At 40.7% G+C, this 17838-nt stretch overlaps 1 protein-coding gene across 7 annotated transcripts in view; it reads right to left on the reverse strand.

The window, feature by feature from the left end:
- The window catches only part of focad (focadhesin), a 227909-nt gene that overhangs the window by 151388 nt on the left and 58683 nt on the right, over nt 1–17838 (reverse strand). For all 7 annotated transcript variants that reach the window (XM_073072700.1, XM_073072683.1, XM_073072676.1 and 4 more), the window contains 2 exons: nt 5436–5537; nt 4272–4476 (listed from right to left, as the gene is read on the reverse strand). In XM_073072700.1, coding sequence (XP_072928801.1) covers nt 4272–4476; nt 5436–5537 — 307 coding nt within the window. The remainder of the gene's footprint in view (nt 1–4271; nt 4477–5435; nt 5538–17838) is intronic.

The following is a 17838-nucleotide window of genomic DNA, read 5'->3' on the forward strand; positions in this document are numbered from 1 at the left end:
AGAAAGTAAAGTCTGACATAGCAGTATTTCAGTGGAGTAAGGGAAATTACAGTGGTATGAGAGAGGAATTGGCCAAAGTAAATTGGAAGGAGCTGCCAACAGGGATGTTAGCATAGCAGCAACGGTGTGAGTTTCTGGGAAAAATGAGGAAGATGCAATACATGTGTATTCCAAAAATGAAGAAATACTCAATTGGCAAAATAGTACAACTGTGACTAACAAAGCTAGTGTAAAATCAAAAGAGATGGCATACAACAAAGCAAAAATTAGTGGGAAGAGAGAGGATTGGGAAGTTTTTAAAAACCTACAGAGAGCAACAAAGTATCATTAGAAGGTAAAAGACAAGATACAGATGCAAGCTAGCAAATAATATCAAAGTGGTCAGTAAAAGCTTTTTCAAGTATGTAAAAGAAAGTAAAAGAGAGATGAGAGTGGATATAGAACTGCTAGAAAATGAGGCAGGAGAAATAATAACAAGGGACAAGCAGATGGCAGATGAACTAAATGAGTATTTTGCATCAGTCTTCACTGTGGAGGACACTAGCAGTATGCCAGATGTTGAAGGGTGTAAAGGAAGAGAAATGGGTGCAGTTACTATTACAAGGGCGAAGGTGTTCAAAAAGCTGAAAGACCTAATGGTACATAAGTCACCCCGATCAAATAAATAGCACCCTAGTGTTCTGAAAGAGGTAGCATTAGAGATTGTGGCAGCATTAGCAATGATCTTTCAAAAATCATTGGACTATGGCATGGTGCTAGAGGACTAGAAAATTGCAAATGTCACTCCACTCTTTAAGAAAGGAGGAAGGCTGCAGAAATGAAATTATAGACCAGTTAGCGCAACCTCAGTGGTTGGGAAGATGTTACAGTCAATTGTTAAGGACTAGATGATGGAGTACTTGCTAACTCAGGACAAGATAGGACAAAGTCAGAATGGTTTCCCTCAGGTAAAATTCTGCCTGAAGAACCTGCTGGAATTCTTTGAGGAGATTATAAATAGGATAGATAAAGGGGATGCAGTAGATGTTGTATATTTGGACTTTCAGAAGGCCTTTGACAAGGTGCCACACATAAGGCTGCTTACCAGGTTAAGAGCCCGTGGTATTACAGGAAAGTTATTAACATGGTTAGAGCACTGGCTGATTCGAAGAAGGCAGTGAGTGGGAATAAAAGGATCCTTGCCTGGTTGACTGCCAGTGATGAGTGGTGTTCCTCAGGGGTCAGTGCAGGGGCCTCTTCTTTTTATGCTGTATTTAAATGATTTAGATGATGGAATAGATGGCTTTTTTGCCAGGTTTGCAGATGATACAAAGGTTGGTGGAGGGGCAGGTGTGTTGAGGAAACAGGTAGGATGCAGAAAGACTTGGACAGATTAGGAGAATGGGTAAGAAAGTGGCAAATGAATTATAATGTTGGAAAATGCATGGTCACACACTTTGGTAGTAGAAATAAAATGCGGACTATTTTCTAAACGGTGAGAAAATCCAAAAATCTGAGATGCAAAGGGACTTGGGAGTCCTTGTGCAGAACACCCTAAAGTTTAACTTGCATGTTGAGTTGGTGGTGAGGAAGGCAAATGCAATGTTAGCATTCATTTCAAGAGGTCTAGAATACAAGAACAGGGATGTGATTCTGAGGCTTTATAAGGCACTGGTGAGGCCTCATCGAGTACTGTATACAGTTTTGGGCTCCTCATCTTAGAAGAGATGTGCTGGCATTAGAGAGGGTCCAGAAGAAGTTCACAACAATTCCAGGAGTGAAAGACTTATCATACAAGGAACTTGTGATGGCTCTGGGTCTATACTCACTGGAATTCAATGAGGGGGAATCTCATTGAAACTTTCCGAATGTTGAAAGGCCTAGACAGAGTAGATGTGGAAAGGATGTTTCCCATGTTGGGAGAGTCTTGGACAAGAGGGCACAGCCTCAGGATAGAGGGGCGTCCATTCAAAACAGAGATACGAAGAAATTTCTTTAGCCAGAGGGTGGTGAATTTGTGGAATTTGTTGCCAAGTGCAGTTGTGGAGGTCAGGTCATTGGGTGTACTTAAGGCAGAGATTGATAGGTTCTTGGTTGGACATGGCATCAAAGGTTACAGGGAGAAAGCCAAGAAATAGGGTTGAGGAGGATTTTTAAAAAAGGTTCAGCCATGACTAAATGGCAGAGCAGACTCGATGGCCCAAATGGCCTAATTCTGCTCCTATGTCTTATGGTCTTAATGGGAGTTGTGGATCATGAGGAAGGTTAACAAAGAATTCAGTAGGATATAGAGTAATGACAAATGGAATTTAATCCAGATAAGTATGAGGTATTGCATTTTGGAAGATCAAACAAGCGGAACACAGGGTGTACATTGTATATTATAAGACCCTTTGCATTACAGAGACAGGTTGCAGTGCAAAATCAGCAACACAAGTAGGGTAGTATAACACACTTGCCTTCATCAGTCGGAGTGTTGAGTATAAGCATAAGTCATGTTGCAACTGTATAAAACTTTGGTTAGCATGTATTTTGAATGTGTGTCCAGTTCTGATCACCATACAAGAAAGAAATGTAAGCTTTGGAGGGGATACAGAAGAGATTCAGCAACATGACTTCTCTATTGTTTTGGCAACTGGACATACCCTTACTTGAAGATAGTTATAATTACAGCAGCTTTGACATTGCTGTTTCATACCCTTCTTCACAGGTTTTGACATTCTTAATCACCTGACAGTTCCCTTTTGGTAGAGAAGCCAAAAGCCTCTTCGCCAGTGGATTTCAGAGCAATTTCTGCCTTCTACTGGAAGGAAATTAACAAGTTACCTGTGAGGAACCATCTGAGAAAACCTACATTTGTGAGATCCTTGAAATCTTCCACATTCAGCTTTTCACTTCTCTTGATGCTGATGCTCTGAAGCCATGCCGCTGTAGCTATGAGATTGAATTTGGCACCAGTGGTTTGGATATCTTTGCAATCCCCTGATTGGACAATAAAATAGTCTCCAAGGTTTCTGTGTCAGACAACCTGCATTTGGCCTGCTGACAGAGAAAGGGGATCGCTATGATAAGATTCTGCTCTATGCATTTTGTTAAGAGAAGGACCTGTTCAGAGTTGGCCTTCTTCCCTATTAATCACAGTTCATCAGACAGTTGTGAGCCCAAACAGACTCAATCACATTCACAGCCACTGGCTGCAGCCTCACACCTAAAGACTTCCCCAGTTCCTGGTGCTGGTGGAGGATCGATATGTCTCCCAGTTCTGATGCAGACCAGGATTCCCTCAAAGTCATGGTACGAGCTATATTTGAAGCCTCTTAGGTTGTGGCAAATGCACTGATGACAAAGGTATATTGGTTTCCAGCTTGAGCAAGATGAAGAGCATAAGACGTCAAATAACTCCACAGGGTAGCTACTGAGACGCTGGAGAAGTTCATTCTTGATGATGAAACTCACTTTGTGAAGATCTGTCCTTCTGACTGGCCCTCCAAAGCTTATACCCACTGCTTTGTTCTTTAAACTGTCCATCCCCTGCTCTTTATGTCTCATTCAGTATAGCAATTCTAAATAACTGAATTCCTGACCTCTAACAGCAGAGCCTCTCAGTTCTGAGACGTTTGGACTTTTCCCAAGGGTCCCAACGGTCCAGGTCCCAAACTCCAATATTTTGGAGTGGAAGTTGCCTGTGCATGGCTTCTTTTCCCATGGAGTAGATTCCGGACACAGGCTACTACACTCAGCTCAAACTGCAAATATTCTGAGCCAACGGCAACAGGGACCAAGATATAACTGGGCTCTGCTGCACGGGAAGTAATGAGTGGTTAGACCTGCAGCCACAGGAGGGACTGGGAATGTACTTACATGTGAGGCTGCAGCTTGGAAGCAGGAACAGGGGTCAGTCCGGCTGGTGACCAGACTGCTAAGCCCAAGCAGGTGAGTGTACACATGGGTAACGCCTATATGTGTATACACCAGAATGTGCTCATAGAGAAACTCAAAAGGGTCTGTTTTTCTGCTGTACTATTCTACTCTATGATCTTCACGAATTTCAGAAGTTGGCAATATTGACATTCACTGCATACTGTTCACGCATAAAGATAGTACGAGAATCTACTGAACTTCCTAAATTGTGTGAATAATCTACCTATTGCTTTGGAAATGCTTCTTCAGAATACAGTATCTTATTTAATTAATTTACAGCAACTGTGTGATTTTCTCAACCCCAAATGGCATGCTGAAGCTGTGTCGAGTCAATGCTTTATTTAATCTCTGGAATTATTTCATATTCTTACCTGCAAGTGTGGAACAAAGTCAAAGAAGAGTCGGAGCACCTGCTGAGCAAACAGATTGGGTGCATCCTTTTCCTCGTTAGACTGAGACTGAAGTACAACCTGAAGAAGACCAAGTCGAAGCTCAGCGTTCTCTCGCAGACAGTGAGGTTCACAGTACAAATACTTGAAAAATGGTGTCATCATAAGCACAATGGATGGCTTTAGCCTTTAAAAAAATTCACAGAAAAATGTACAAGGTGAATATCATGTTAAACAGGTGGATAAGCAAATTAAATCGGAGATTATTTTTGTTTGCCTTTATTAGTTTGGAATTTTAACCTAGTCCCATATTTTTTTCTTCTAAGCAACAACAGCTATTCTGTTGCCATATCATATCATTAGTCGCGACAGACCAGAAGTCAATGAAGAGGAGTAGCATTGAGGGAGGCTCACAATAATGCAAGACTCTTCATGGCAGGCAGTTATCAACACTCAAGAACTTCACCAGCAAAGAGAAAGTCATGATTAAAAGTTCAGAAGGGAATGAATCAGTTGCTTGTAGGTCAATAGACCATAAAACATAGAAGCAGAATTAGGCTATTTGGCCCATTGAGTCTGCTCTGCCATTCCATCAACCCTCTCATCCACATTATCATGCCTTCTCCCTGTAACTTCAGATGGTGCTACTGAAGGCAAGCGACTGGTAGTTCAAAAGGCAAGGAAATTTGACTAAAACATTATTAATAACACCTTTTCTGAAGTAAATTGTTCACCTGACTCCAAATAGCTTTTGTAGAAGGCATTACTGCAGAGGTTTACATACTTTTTCAAAAAAATACATGTACCATTGGATCATTTTTCTCAATAAATAAATGAACACATATAATTGTGTTATTTATCTAATTGGGTTCTCTTTATCTAGTTTTAGGGGCTATGGGAAGATCTGATCACATATTAGGTAAAAACTTTATGCAGAAATAGAGAAAATTCTACAGAGCACATACTTTTTAGCAGCACTATACATTCTGGAAACTGGCATTATAGCAGAACTACCTCTACTTATATGACAGCCATTAAAATATATTATGATTAACTTGCACAATAAATACTCTGATAGGATCAACACTGCAAAATAAATTTACTTTTGATAAAACATATTTATTACTGATGTAACATTTTTTTTACCTTTCTGGAGGCTGTTGAAAAATAGATGATATCTGCTGAAGGAGATACGGCCAGCTATCGGGTCTATTTTCCAATACAACAATATATGGATGTGGAGGGTTCCTAAAACAAATTAAAGTACTTAACAGAAAAGATACTGCACAACTCAAGTCTCCACTAATAACACCTTTTTTGAAATACATCAATAAACTTGTACCAGTCATTAATTAAATTATAAGCAAATATATCGAATAAATACAACATACAAACTCTAGTTGATTAATTATACTGATTGTATCTTATTAAGGATGCCTCCATTTATAATGCATTAAACCATCTGCTCCCAGATTGCTGGCCACTTTTTCCAAGACCAGCATGGCCCTAGAAATGAGTAACACCAGAGGTCTGGCTCCCAGCTCATCAGCATGACTCAGCACACTGTCGAACTGCTCCCAAAACAAGTAGCCATTTAGACTCAGGACAGCTCAGACAACTACCGTAGATTCCGGACTACAGAGCGCACTTGATTAAAAGCCGCTGGCTCTAATTTTAGAAATAAAATCAATTTTTTAATTGTAAAAGCCGCATCGGATTTTAGGCCGCACCGGATTTTCGGCCGCAGGTGTCCCACGTTGTAATATGAGATATTTACACAGAAAGATATTACACGTGAGGATTTTTTTAACTTTTAATTAAATCCATATGGTAACAAAAACAAATACATATTGCAAATGCTTTTTTTCGAACCGTGCCCGTACGCGGCTACTTTTAAATATACGTTGCGTATACTTCTTTACTGAACAACATTCCAATATCTCCTAACAACTGGTAAAAAAATATATATATTGCAGCCTACCAGGAAAAGTTATTGATCACCTTTAACTTAAAAGCAGCGTTCGCTCAGATCCAAAGCCGCTCGCGTAATGCGCTCCCCCCCCCTTTCCGTTTATCGCAAACGGCATTTAAAAGCAGCGTTCGCTCAGATCCAAAGCCGCTCGCGTAATGCGCTCCCCCCCTCCTTTCCGTTTATCGCAAACGGCATTTAAAAGCAGCGTTCGCTCAGATCCAAAGCCGCTCGCGTAATGCGCTCCCCCCCCTCCTTTCCGTTTATCGCAAACCGGCATTTTCCCACAAGACACCGCGAAACCGGGTGTGACGTCATAGCATCCCACGATGTAGTACAGAAAACAAATATAGTTTAAACTAAGTAGGCAGCACAATGCTTCGAGTGTTTTCCATGTTGATGAGGGTGAGTACAAATGACTGATTTACAATAATTTAATTGTGAAAGTGCGCTTGATTTATCGTACAATTTCATTGGACCTCTGTGAACTACTCATCAATTTTATTGGTCTACTGTTATGAGGCAAAATGTTTACGAGGCGGCATGAAAAAAAATCATGCATTAGCCGCTTCGGATTATAGGCCGCAAAGTTCAAAGCTGTTCAAAATGTGGGGAAAAAGTAGCGGCTTAAAATCCGGAATCTACGGTAATAAGGCCCCACCAACCAGACTACCAGCTGTCAATGAAATGGAATATTTGCAATTGTCTGATATCAAAAAACACCCCAAACCTAAAGACATAAAACTAAAATGCTTTTATATTCTTTGCTTTCATTTTATAAATCAAAACAGACAAAAATCACTCATGCACTTCTAAAACCAATGAATTAAATCAATGAAGGTCTACTTATATGCCTTCTCCTATTGCTTTCAACAGGGCTGCCCTACTTGCACCAGATTTAACCAGGCAAGGGTTCAAGGGACAGATTTATCAATTCTGAATTTTGAAATCTGAAATCTGTGCTCTAATGTAAGTCAATCAATGTCGTACTTTGGCATCTGGCAGTCCAAGACAGATAGTATCATTGTTAGATGAAGACACATTAAGACTTCCTGAAAAGGTTCATCTCCTAGTACAAGGGGATGGGGAGGGCAGAGGACATGGTCAGCGTTGAGGGAAGACTGCCCCCAAGCTATTCATATTATGTGCAAGTTGATATGTTTTTATCTGAAAAGAAGTACTTGTCTTCCACCCCCCCCCAAAGCTGCCTAATATAGTAAAACCAAACTGACCACTTGCAGTACATACTTAGACTCTTTCAGTGACCTAACCTGTACATAATTACAGTCAATAACAATGGAGTGATATTGAACCACTCACTTAATTTTAACTTCTCCCAAAGATAAAACTCCTTGTCCAACACGACCGTGTAAGAGGAACTTCACCACACAAACCCCAACAGTTCAATATGGACAGCCACAGGCTCATAGCCATCAGAAATAACCAATAATTGAAAGCCAACGAATGTCAGCCACATACCTGAAACCATATAGAAGCAGCAACAAGTAGCACGTAACCAAATGCTTCTTACTTAAATATACTGTACTATTTCACCCTTCCTCTGTTAGCTGCAGCACTGATTGATTATTCATTTTGACTGAGACTGATACAGTCGTCTGAAACTAACATCTTAAATTTAAAGAACACAGAGATGAAGGGGAAGTTGACCAAAGTGGATTGGATGATTGGGTGATTAAATTAAAAGATATGACTAAAGAAAATCAGTGCCAAATGTATTAAGAAATTGTTTATATTTCCAAACAGGCATACATACCATTATGGAATACAAAGTCCACAGGAAAAGTATTCCTATCTTGGTGAAATAATGAAGTAACAACCAGGCTTGTTTGAAGAAAACCTTGCCCAATTACAATCAGCATATAACCTGTAGCACCAGAGGTCCCAACAAACGAGACCACTGTTACACTACATTAAGGAATGCCTACCATTCCATGCCCAGACCGTATTTCAGCAAAATGGGATCACTTGACCGTCCTTTTCCTATCCGCATACAAGCAGAGGTTAGGGCAGCAAAGAGGAGCAGCTATGAGGTGGACTGGGCCATGTTTAAAGACTTATCTGGGGATCTGAATGAATACATCATAGTTGTAACAAACTTTATTAAATCAGCTGTATTTGAGTGTGGCCCCACAAAATCATTCAGAGTCTTCCCCAATCGGAAGACCTGGGTGAACCACAAGATCCAAAATCTGCTGAGAATCAGATCAGAGGTACTCAAGTCTGGTGACCAAGAAAGTAACAAGAGGTCTAGCTACAACCTCCAGAAAGCCATCTTAAGGGCAAAATGGTAATTTTGATTCCAAACTTGAATCAACGAAGGATGCTCGACAGTTGTGGCAGGGCTTAAATACTATCACCTCTTATAGAATTAAATCCAGCGGCATAGGAGACAGCAGGGCTTCACTTCCAGATGAGCTCAATGCCTTCTATGCTCGCTTTGACCGTCAAAACATAGAGGAACTATCACAAACTCCCACATGCCACAGGGAAGACACACAGATGGAGCCGGAATTGAACTTTGAACTCAGGAACACATTGAGCTGTAATAGCATTGTAACCGCTACACTACCATGGTGCCCATTAACTGAGCTTTAGGGGAACAGACCAGTAATTATTATAAACAAAGACAAATACTTCATTAAAAGGGCATATGGTCATATTTGCATGGTCTATGCATACGCATATGGATATGCACATGGATTTCGACATTTTGTTGGTAAAAGAAAAGGGAAAGTGAGTCTCAGTTGCTTACTCATGAAATAGTGTGGATGTTTGTTAATTAAATAGAAGATTTACCTACATTATGTGAACATGCATGATGTTTTTGATACTAGTTTATCTACTTTGTCTTAACGCCTTCACCCCTACACAGGCCACTGACAGCAGCTTGCCAGAGTCCTCCATCAGTCTTTCAAACTGTCCCAAAGTGTAGCCCATTTTCTTGGTGTATCCTTCCTCTTCCAGGGATGAGGTCTTTGGAGCTTCTGTTGTTGTTTTTGGAGATCTGGGTTTTTGATGAGTTGTGGTCACTAACCCCATGCCTAGCCCTCCTCCTTGAGACCACCCATTACAGGGTTAATAGACTGTGGATTTGGATAAAATCTTCTCTATTAAATTGTTGGTCATTCTCTGCTGAGTTTTGAAATCCTGTTAACTGCTTGACAATATTAAGAACTACTTTTTGAATCTGATGTTATTCTTAACTTCAAAGTTCAAAGTAAATTGTATTATCAAAGTACATAATATGTCACCATATACAATACTGAGATTCATTTTCTTGTGGGCAAACTCAATAAATCTCTCAAATAATCATAACAGAATCAATAAAAGACTGCCCAATTAACGTGTTCAACAGAGTGCAAAAGGCAACAAACAGTCCAAATATAAAAAGAGAAATAAAAATAATAAATAAATAAGCAATAAATATCAAAAATATGAGGGTAAGAGTTCTTGAAAGTGAGTCCATTGGTTGTGGGAGCATTTCAATGATGAGACAAGTTAAGTTCAGTGAAGTTACCCACTCTGGTTCAAGAGCCCGATGGTTGAGGGGTAGTAACTGTTCCCAAACCTAGTGGTGTAAGTCCTGAGGCTCCTGTACCTTCTTCCTGATGGCAGCAGCAAGAAGAGAACACGTCCTGGGTGGTGGGTGTCCCTGAAGATGGAGTGCTTTCCGATGACAGCACTTCATGTAGATGTGCTCAATGGTGGAGAGGGCTTTAGCCATGATGGACTGGGATGTATCCACTACATTCTGTAGGATTTTCCATTCAAGGGCATTAGTTTTTACATACCAGGCTGTGATGCACCCAGTCAATATACTCTCCACTACACATCTATAGAAGTCTAAGTTTTAGATGTCATGCCACATCTTTGCAAACTCCTAAGGAAGTAGAGGCACTGCCATGCTTTCCTCACAATTACATTTATGTGCTGGGCCTCCGAAATAACAACATCAAGGAATCTATAAGTTGCTTATCCTCTCCACCTCTGATCGTCTGATGAGGACTGGTTCCTGAACCTCTGGTTTCATAGAACATAGAATAGTACAGCACATTACAGGCCCTTTGGCCCACAATGTTGTGCCGACCCTCAAACCCTGCCTCCCATATAACCCCCCACCTTAAATTCCTCGATATACCTGTCTAGTAATCACTAGTGTATCTGCCTCCACCACCGACTCAGGCAGTGCATTCCACGCACCAACCACTCTCTGAGTGAAAAACCTTCCTCTAATATCCCCCTTGAACTTCCCTCCCCTTACCTTAAAGCCATGTCCTCTTGTACTGAGCAGTGGTGCCCTGGGGAAGAGGCGCTGGCTATCCACTCTATCTATCTAGACTTCCTCCTCTTGAAGTCTATAATCTGCTCCTTGGCCTTGCTAGCATTGAGTATGAGGTTATTGTTACAGTGGCATGCAAAAGTTTGGGCACCCCTGGTCAAAATTTCTGTTACTGTGAATAGTTAAGCGAATAAAAAATGACAGACAGTGTGATGTTTGCTTCCAGAATTTGCTGGTATTTAATTGAATTCATTCTTCCCTCTACCAGTGAAATGTTCCCTGTGCCACTGGATGTAACACAAGCCCAAACATGATCAATCCACCCCCATGCTTAACAGTTGGAGAGGTATTCTTTTCATTATATTGTGCATCCTTTTATTCCCAAACATACCCTCACTCAATTGCAGCCAAAAAGTTCGATTTTAACTTCAACAGTCCACAGGACTTGTTTCCAAAATGCATCAGGCTTGTTTAGATGCTCCTTTGCAAACTTCTGAAGCTGAATTTTGTGGTGAGGAAGCAGGAAAGGTTTTCTTCTGATGACTCTTCCATGAAGGTCATATTTGTGCAGGTGTCGCTGCACAATAGAACAGTGCACCACCATTCCAGAATCTGCTAAATCTTTCTGAAGGTCTTTTGCAGTCAAATGGGGGTTTTGATTTGCCTTTCTAGCAATCCTACGAGCAGTTCTCTCAGAAAGTTTTCTTGCTCTTCCAGACCTCAACTTGACCTCCAACGTTCCTGTTAACTGCCATTTCTTAATTACATTACGAACTGAGGAAACAGCTACCTGAAAACTCTTTGTTATCTTCTTATAGCCTTCTCCTGCTTTGTGGGCATCATTTATTTTAATTTTCAGAGTGCTAGGCAGCTGCTTAGAGGAGCCCTTGGCTGCTGATTTGGACAAGGTTTGAAGAGTCAGGGTATTTATAAAGCTTTGAAAGTTGCATCACCTGGCCTTTCCTAACAATGATTGTGAACAAGCCATAGCCCTAACAAGCTAATTAAGGTCTGAGACCTTGGTAAAAGTTTTATGCGAGCTCAAATCTCTTGGGGGTGCCCAAACTTTGCATGGTGCTCCTTTCCTTTTTTCCCCCACTCTAAAATTGTACAAAACATAAATAATACACTAAGCTTGCTTAAAATGTTGAAAAGAATGTTTCATCTTTAACTTGATGTCTTTTGGAGATCAGTTCATCTTCTGCTCACTTAACTATTCACAGTAACAGAAATTTTGACCAGAAGTGCCCAAACTTTTGCATGCCACTGTATGACACCACCCAGCCAGGTTTTCAATCTCCCTCTTATATGCTGATTCAACACCACCTTTGCCATCAGCAGACTTGAATATGGCATTGGAGCTGCGCTTAGCCACACAGACATAAGTGTAAAGTGAGTAGAACAGGGGACTAAGCACACAGCCTTGTGGTGCACTGTGCTGATGGAGCTTGTAGAAACGATGTTATTGCCAATCCGAACTGTCTGAGGTCTGCAAGTGGAAAAAATCCAGGAACTGAACAAGTATTAAGGCCAAGATCTTGGAACTTATTCATTAGCTATGAGGAGATGATGGTATTGAATGCTGAGCTGTAGTCCAAAAAAAGCATCCTGATGTATACATCTTTGCTATCCAGATGGTCCAGGGTTAAGAGAAGAGCCAATGTGATGGCATCCACTGTGGATCTGTTAGACAGCAAGCAAAGTGAAGCAGCTCTAAGTCACTTCTCAGGCAGGAGTTAATATGCTTCATCACCAACCTCTCAAAACATTTCATCAATGCTACTAGGTGATAGTCACTGAGGCAGGTCACCACACTTTTCTTGGACGCTGGTATAATTGAAGCCTGCTTGAAGCTGGTGGGTACCAAACACTGCTGAAGTGAGAGGTTGAAAATCTCAGTGATCACTCCAGCTAGTTGATCAGCACATACCTTTAGTACTTAGCCAGGTACTCTCTGTCTGGGCTGGATGCTTTTCATGGGTTCACCCTACTGAAGGCTGCTCACTCATCAGCTTCAGAGACTAAAATCATAGGATCATTAGGGGATGCAGCAGTTTCTGATAGTTCTTCTATGTTTTGACAGTCAAAGCAAGCACCAAAGGCATTGACAAACAAGAGAAAATCTGCAGATGCTGGAAATCCAAGCAACACACACTAAGTGTTGGAGGAACTCAGCAGGCCAGGCAGCAGCAATGGAAAAAAGTACAGTCAACATTTCAGGCAAGACTGAAGAAAGAGAAGGAGATTTAAAGATGGGGGGAGGGGAGAGAGAAACACAAGATGATAGGTGAAGCCAGAGGGGAGAAAAAAGTGAAGAGCTGGGAAGTTGATTGGTGAAAGGAATACATGGCTGGAGAAGGGGACTCTGATAGGAGAGGACAGAATGCCATGGAAGAAAGAAAAGGGGGGGCGGAGGATCACCAGAGGGTGGCAATGGGCAGGTAAGAAGATAGCTGAGAGGGGGAATAGGGAATGGGGAATAGTGAGGGGAGGCATTACCGGAAGTTCAAGAAATTACTGTTCATGCCATCAGGTTGGAGGCTGCCAAGGCGGAATATAAGGTGTTGTTCCTCCATCCTGAGTGTGGCCTCATCGACAGTAGAGGAGGCCATAGATTGACATTTCAGAATGGGAATGTGAAGTGGAATTAAAATGGCTGGCCGCTGGGAGATCCTGCTTCTTCTTGCCGATGGAGCATAGATGCTCAGCAAAGCAGACTCCCAAGCTACATCGAGTCTCACTGATACATGGGAGGCCAAACCAGGAGCACCAGACACAGTATATGACCCTAACAGACTCACAGGTGAAGAGTCACCTCACCTGGAAGGACTGTTTGGGGCCCTGAATAGTGGTGAGGGAGGTGGTGTAGGGGCAGATGTAGCACTTTCTCCGCTTGGAAGGATAAGTGCCAGGAGAGAGAGATTGGTGGAGAGGGATGAATGGGTTCACTTTTCCCTCTCTCACTTTATCTCCTTGCCTGCTCACTGCCTCCCTCTGGTGCTCCTCCCCCCTTTTGTTTCTTCCATGGCCTTCAGTCCTCTCCTATCAGACTCCTCTCCTTCCCCACCCGTGTCTCTTTCACCAATCAACTTCCCAGCTCTTTACTTCATCCCTTCCCTCTCCCGGTTTCACTTATCACCTTGTGATTCTCCCTCCCCTCCCCCCACTTTTTAAATCCACTCATTTCTTTTGCCAGCCTTGCCAAAGGGTCTCGGCCCAAAACATCGACTGTACTCTGTTCCATAGGTGCTGTCTGGTCTGCTGAGTGCCTCCAGCATTTTGTGTGTGTTGCATAGAAGGCAATGACTCATCTGGAAGTGAAGCCCTGCTGTCTCCTAGATTGCTTTTTATAAGAGGTGATAGCATTCAAGCCCTGCCACAACTGTCGAGCATCCTTCACTGGTTCAAGTTTGATCCAGAATTGCTATTTCACATGAGATGGCTTTCTAGCAAAAAAGATGAGTAGGTGACAACGAATGCAGATGTCAAGGTCACTTCAAATTTGACAATCATATCCTCCAGAATATTCTTAATCCTGAGCAAATTCCTGTATCAGATGAAAATCCTTTAGAAGACTACAATAAATCTGATCCAGCAAAAATAGCCTGGCTAGATGCTGGAAAAGCTCTGAAATCATTTATTGCATTCTGAGAGACAAATTAAAGTTGTTCTCCAAACAATTGCATGACACCATCATAATTTTCTGTGGTAAAGACAGCTTACTTTGGGCAAAAACATAAAATGCTGGCAGAACTCAGCAGGCCAGACAGCATCTATGAGAGGAGGTAGTGACGATGTTTCGGGCTGAAACCCTTCATCAGGAGTGGGGTTTCGGCCCAAAATGTCGTCACCACCTCCTCCCATAGATGCTGTCTGGCCTGCTGAGTTCTGCCAGCATTTTGTGTTTTTATTTATTTCCAGCATCTGCAGATTCACTCGTGTTACTTTGGGCAATCACACATTTGAAAGTTGTGACAAATACTCCTGCAGCTAGTGCAAAATCTTCACGCATTTTCAATCATCCTCACCATCAATGTCTGGTATGGTACATTACCCTCCTGAGGCAGCAGAGCGTCAGTGCAGAGTAGAACTATAGCAATCTACAGAAATGTAGTGATAACTTAGAATATATATGGAAATGCAGTGATGTTACTCATAAAAAACATACAATATTAAGTTATTTTATACAGTTGTTTTTATACCGTTCTGTATAATACAGTTCACAGCTGAACCACAATAATTGGTTGACCACTCTATGGAATACACTATTTCATTTCCCTTATTCTAGAAACTTTATTCTTCATTTTGTGAAATTACTTTTCATGCTTGACTAACCAGCAAACCCAATTTCCTATAAACAAGATAGTAAAGCATTTCTTGCATTTGTTTGATTTCAGCTAAAAAAAAATACAAATACCTTATAGGAATATGTGGCAGATATTTCATATTTAATCTACAGAGATAAAACATCAAAAATATTTCAGGACCATCTTAAATAGCTCATGACAATTCTTGTTTCTTCTTTGAATACAATGCTTTGAAAGTAACTCAACCCACCATGCCAGTAATTCTCCAACCCAACATTGCCTGTCCAAGCACCATGAAACTTCATGTGCTTTCTCACTATGGTAGCCTCTTGCCTGTCTGCAAATGGTGAAACTCAGCAACACCAAGTTCTGACAGCAGTCCTTCCACATGCAAAATTGAAGTGCTGCTTGTCAAAGTACTGTACAGTATAGGCTATTAATTGGCACTGAAATCAAATCTTACTTCCGTAGTGAAACAGTCGAATACTTCAAAAAATACATGGACTAAATTTAAGTTGCAAACTAATTTATCAATAAAATTTAATGCTTACAGCCCAAATACCCAATAAACAAAAAAAAACCCTCAGATTTTCAAAGGTCAACAATACAGAGTTCAAAAGGTCATGTTCATCCAAAATTTATCACTTTGTATGACAAAGTAACCAGTTACAATCTGCATGACCATCTCTGTCCTCAGAGGTGTTTCCATGGAGACTTGTCACATTAAGCACGACAAACCTGCCTAAATGTCATTACATATAATTTATCAGATGCACATTTAAGGTAACTGCTTGAACAACATCATTTGTTGCCAATAAGTACTTTTGTGTTACGTTAACCTTGCCCTTTCACCGGTCAGATACAAGTTAGTATACAGTGCATTGATAGGGTTGAAGTACCACATGAAATGAGGCATGGAGTTCTTTCAGAAGTGTTTCAGTAACAACAAAACCTATCTACCAGACATGTTCAAAGTTAACCTGTTCCTTTCCATACTTGGTTAAGCACATGAAACCAAATTGCTTATTGCACAGCATGACATGGCTAACAAAAAAAATCAAAAATTCCTTAACTCTAACAAATGCATAAACCTCCACTTAACCAAATAGTGAATACACCTGTTGCATAATATCCGATTCCAAACAAAACACAAGATAAGGGGTTAAAAGAACAGCAAGTATTCAGAATTGCAAGCATTTAGACACTGTTGGTCTAACCTCAGCCAGACCATTTGCTGGATGTCTCTCAGGACTATTTAACACAATGGGGCAATTTGCTTTTGTCTCATTTATCCACAGGATAAAGTCATTACAGGTTAGATTGAGAGCCTCTGTCTGACAGGACCTTAATGATGCTTAAAACAGTGTCTTCTGAGAAATGGTACGGTGTTTAATTCGATGAGGAAACACTAACAAGACAAATGTTGAACTTGATTACACTCTAAGCTGAAATCAATAGCTAATTTTGCACATTAAATCTTCATATTATTTTCACCTCCCAATACACCTTACTGGGTTAATTAATAGGTTTTGTTGTAACAAATCTATTTTATTTCTTTCCATTTAAAAAAAGTGCAAGCCTCTTTTGTTGATCAGTTGAAGTTGAAGCAAAACCTTTTACATTTAAGGACATTGAAGTTTCAGAAGAGCAAGGGGGGAATTAATAATGCAGTATATATGGAAGAACTGCTGGTCTTCCCTACAACCTTGCCCAGGCCTGTGCCCTGGAAACCATTCCAGGTGCAAATCCATGGTCTCACAAGACTAACAGATGACACCATATATGGAAGAGAAGTTGTTAAAATTAATAGAATAAAAACATATTTAATCTAATATGGCCTGTAATACTAAAATAATGCAAAAGGAAGACTATAAAAAAGAATTTGGGAGTTAATATGTCCAAGCATTGCACAGCCAAAGACCTAGCAATAATGGCTTCACCTCCTCTATTATTACTTCATGTGCCCTTCAAAACTGTCAAAGGTCCCTACATCTGCACCCTTAGAAACATTATCCAATAAATTAATGTTGGTTTCTTTAAGTACTCGTGACACAGATTTAACTCATCACTGTTTCTTGACCTTTGCATTGCTTCCAACTTGTCAAACAACTTTTCCAATACCTAGATAAGTAGGAACCTCTTCTCAAACATACTGGAGACAAAAGCCACCGGCTTCAACTAAAGTCACATGCTCTAATCCACAACCCATATTTCCATCCTTTTCTTTGTAAACAGTCCAAAACCAATCAAGACTGCTCAGAATCTGGTGTCCAAGTTCACACAGAAATCAATTTTGGAACTCTTATTTTTGCAGCCTAAGGCTATCAATTTTCACCTCGACCCTGTCTCAGAATTGTCTCCCTCTTTCTCATCTTTCTTTAACTCAAGCTCGTGCCAAGCTCTGCTGCTCATGTCCTAACTAAAACCAAATCCCATTCACCATTCAGAGAAGATTAATTAGAGATATACAAGATCACGACAGGTGTAGATTAGTACGGTAAATGCAGTGTTTCCATTAGAAGGTAGCTTAAACACAATGAAACATAACTTTAAAAGGGATTGGCAAAATACATAAGAGAATGCATGACTATTTTTTCTAAATGCAACAATAGGCATTACCTGGAACATCATATCCACTATTCTTACAGACAGAATTACCAAGTGTTTCCAAAGAAAATCAAACAGCCAGGTATCAAATAATATAGTGGTCTAAAGGCAAGTGAGGGAATAGGACTGAACAGATTGCTCCACATGGAGATCTTTCCATAAGAAGTCAGGATGAACGACAGACCAAATAGCCTGCTTTCTCATGTGTAGAAGCTCCATGGTTCCATGCTTTTCTGCTGTTGACTTGCATTGGCTCTCAGCCAGGTAACAAATATGTTTTAAAATATTAATCCTTGTTTTCAAATCCTTCATGGTCTCAAGACACCATCTTCAAACTCACTCACCCTTTATCATACTGTGTATTTT

The sequence above is a fragment of the Hemitrygon akajei genome, chromosome 2 (assembly GCF_048418815.1).
Source record: "Hemitrygon akajei chromosome 2, sHemAka1.3, whole genome shotgun sequence".
In the NCBI taxonomy this organism is placed as follows: Eukaryota; Metazoa; Chordata; class Chondrichthyes; order Myliobatiformes; family Dasyatidae; genus Hemitrygon; species Hemitrygon akajei.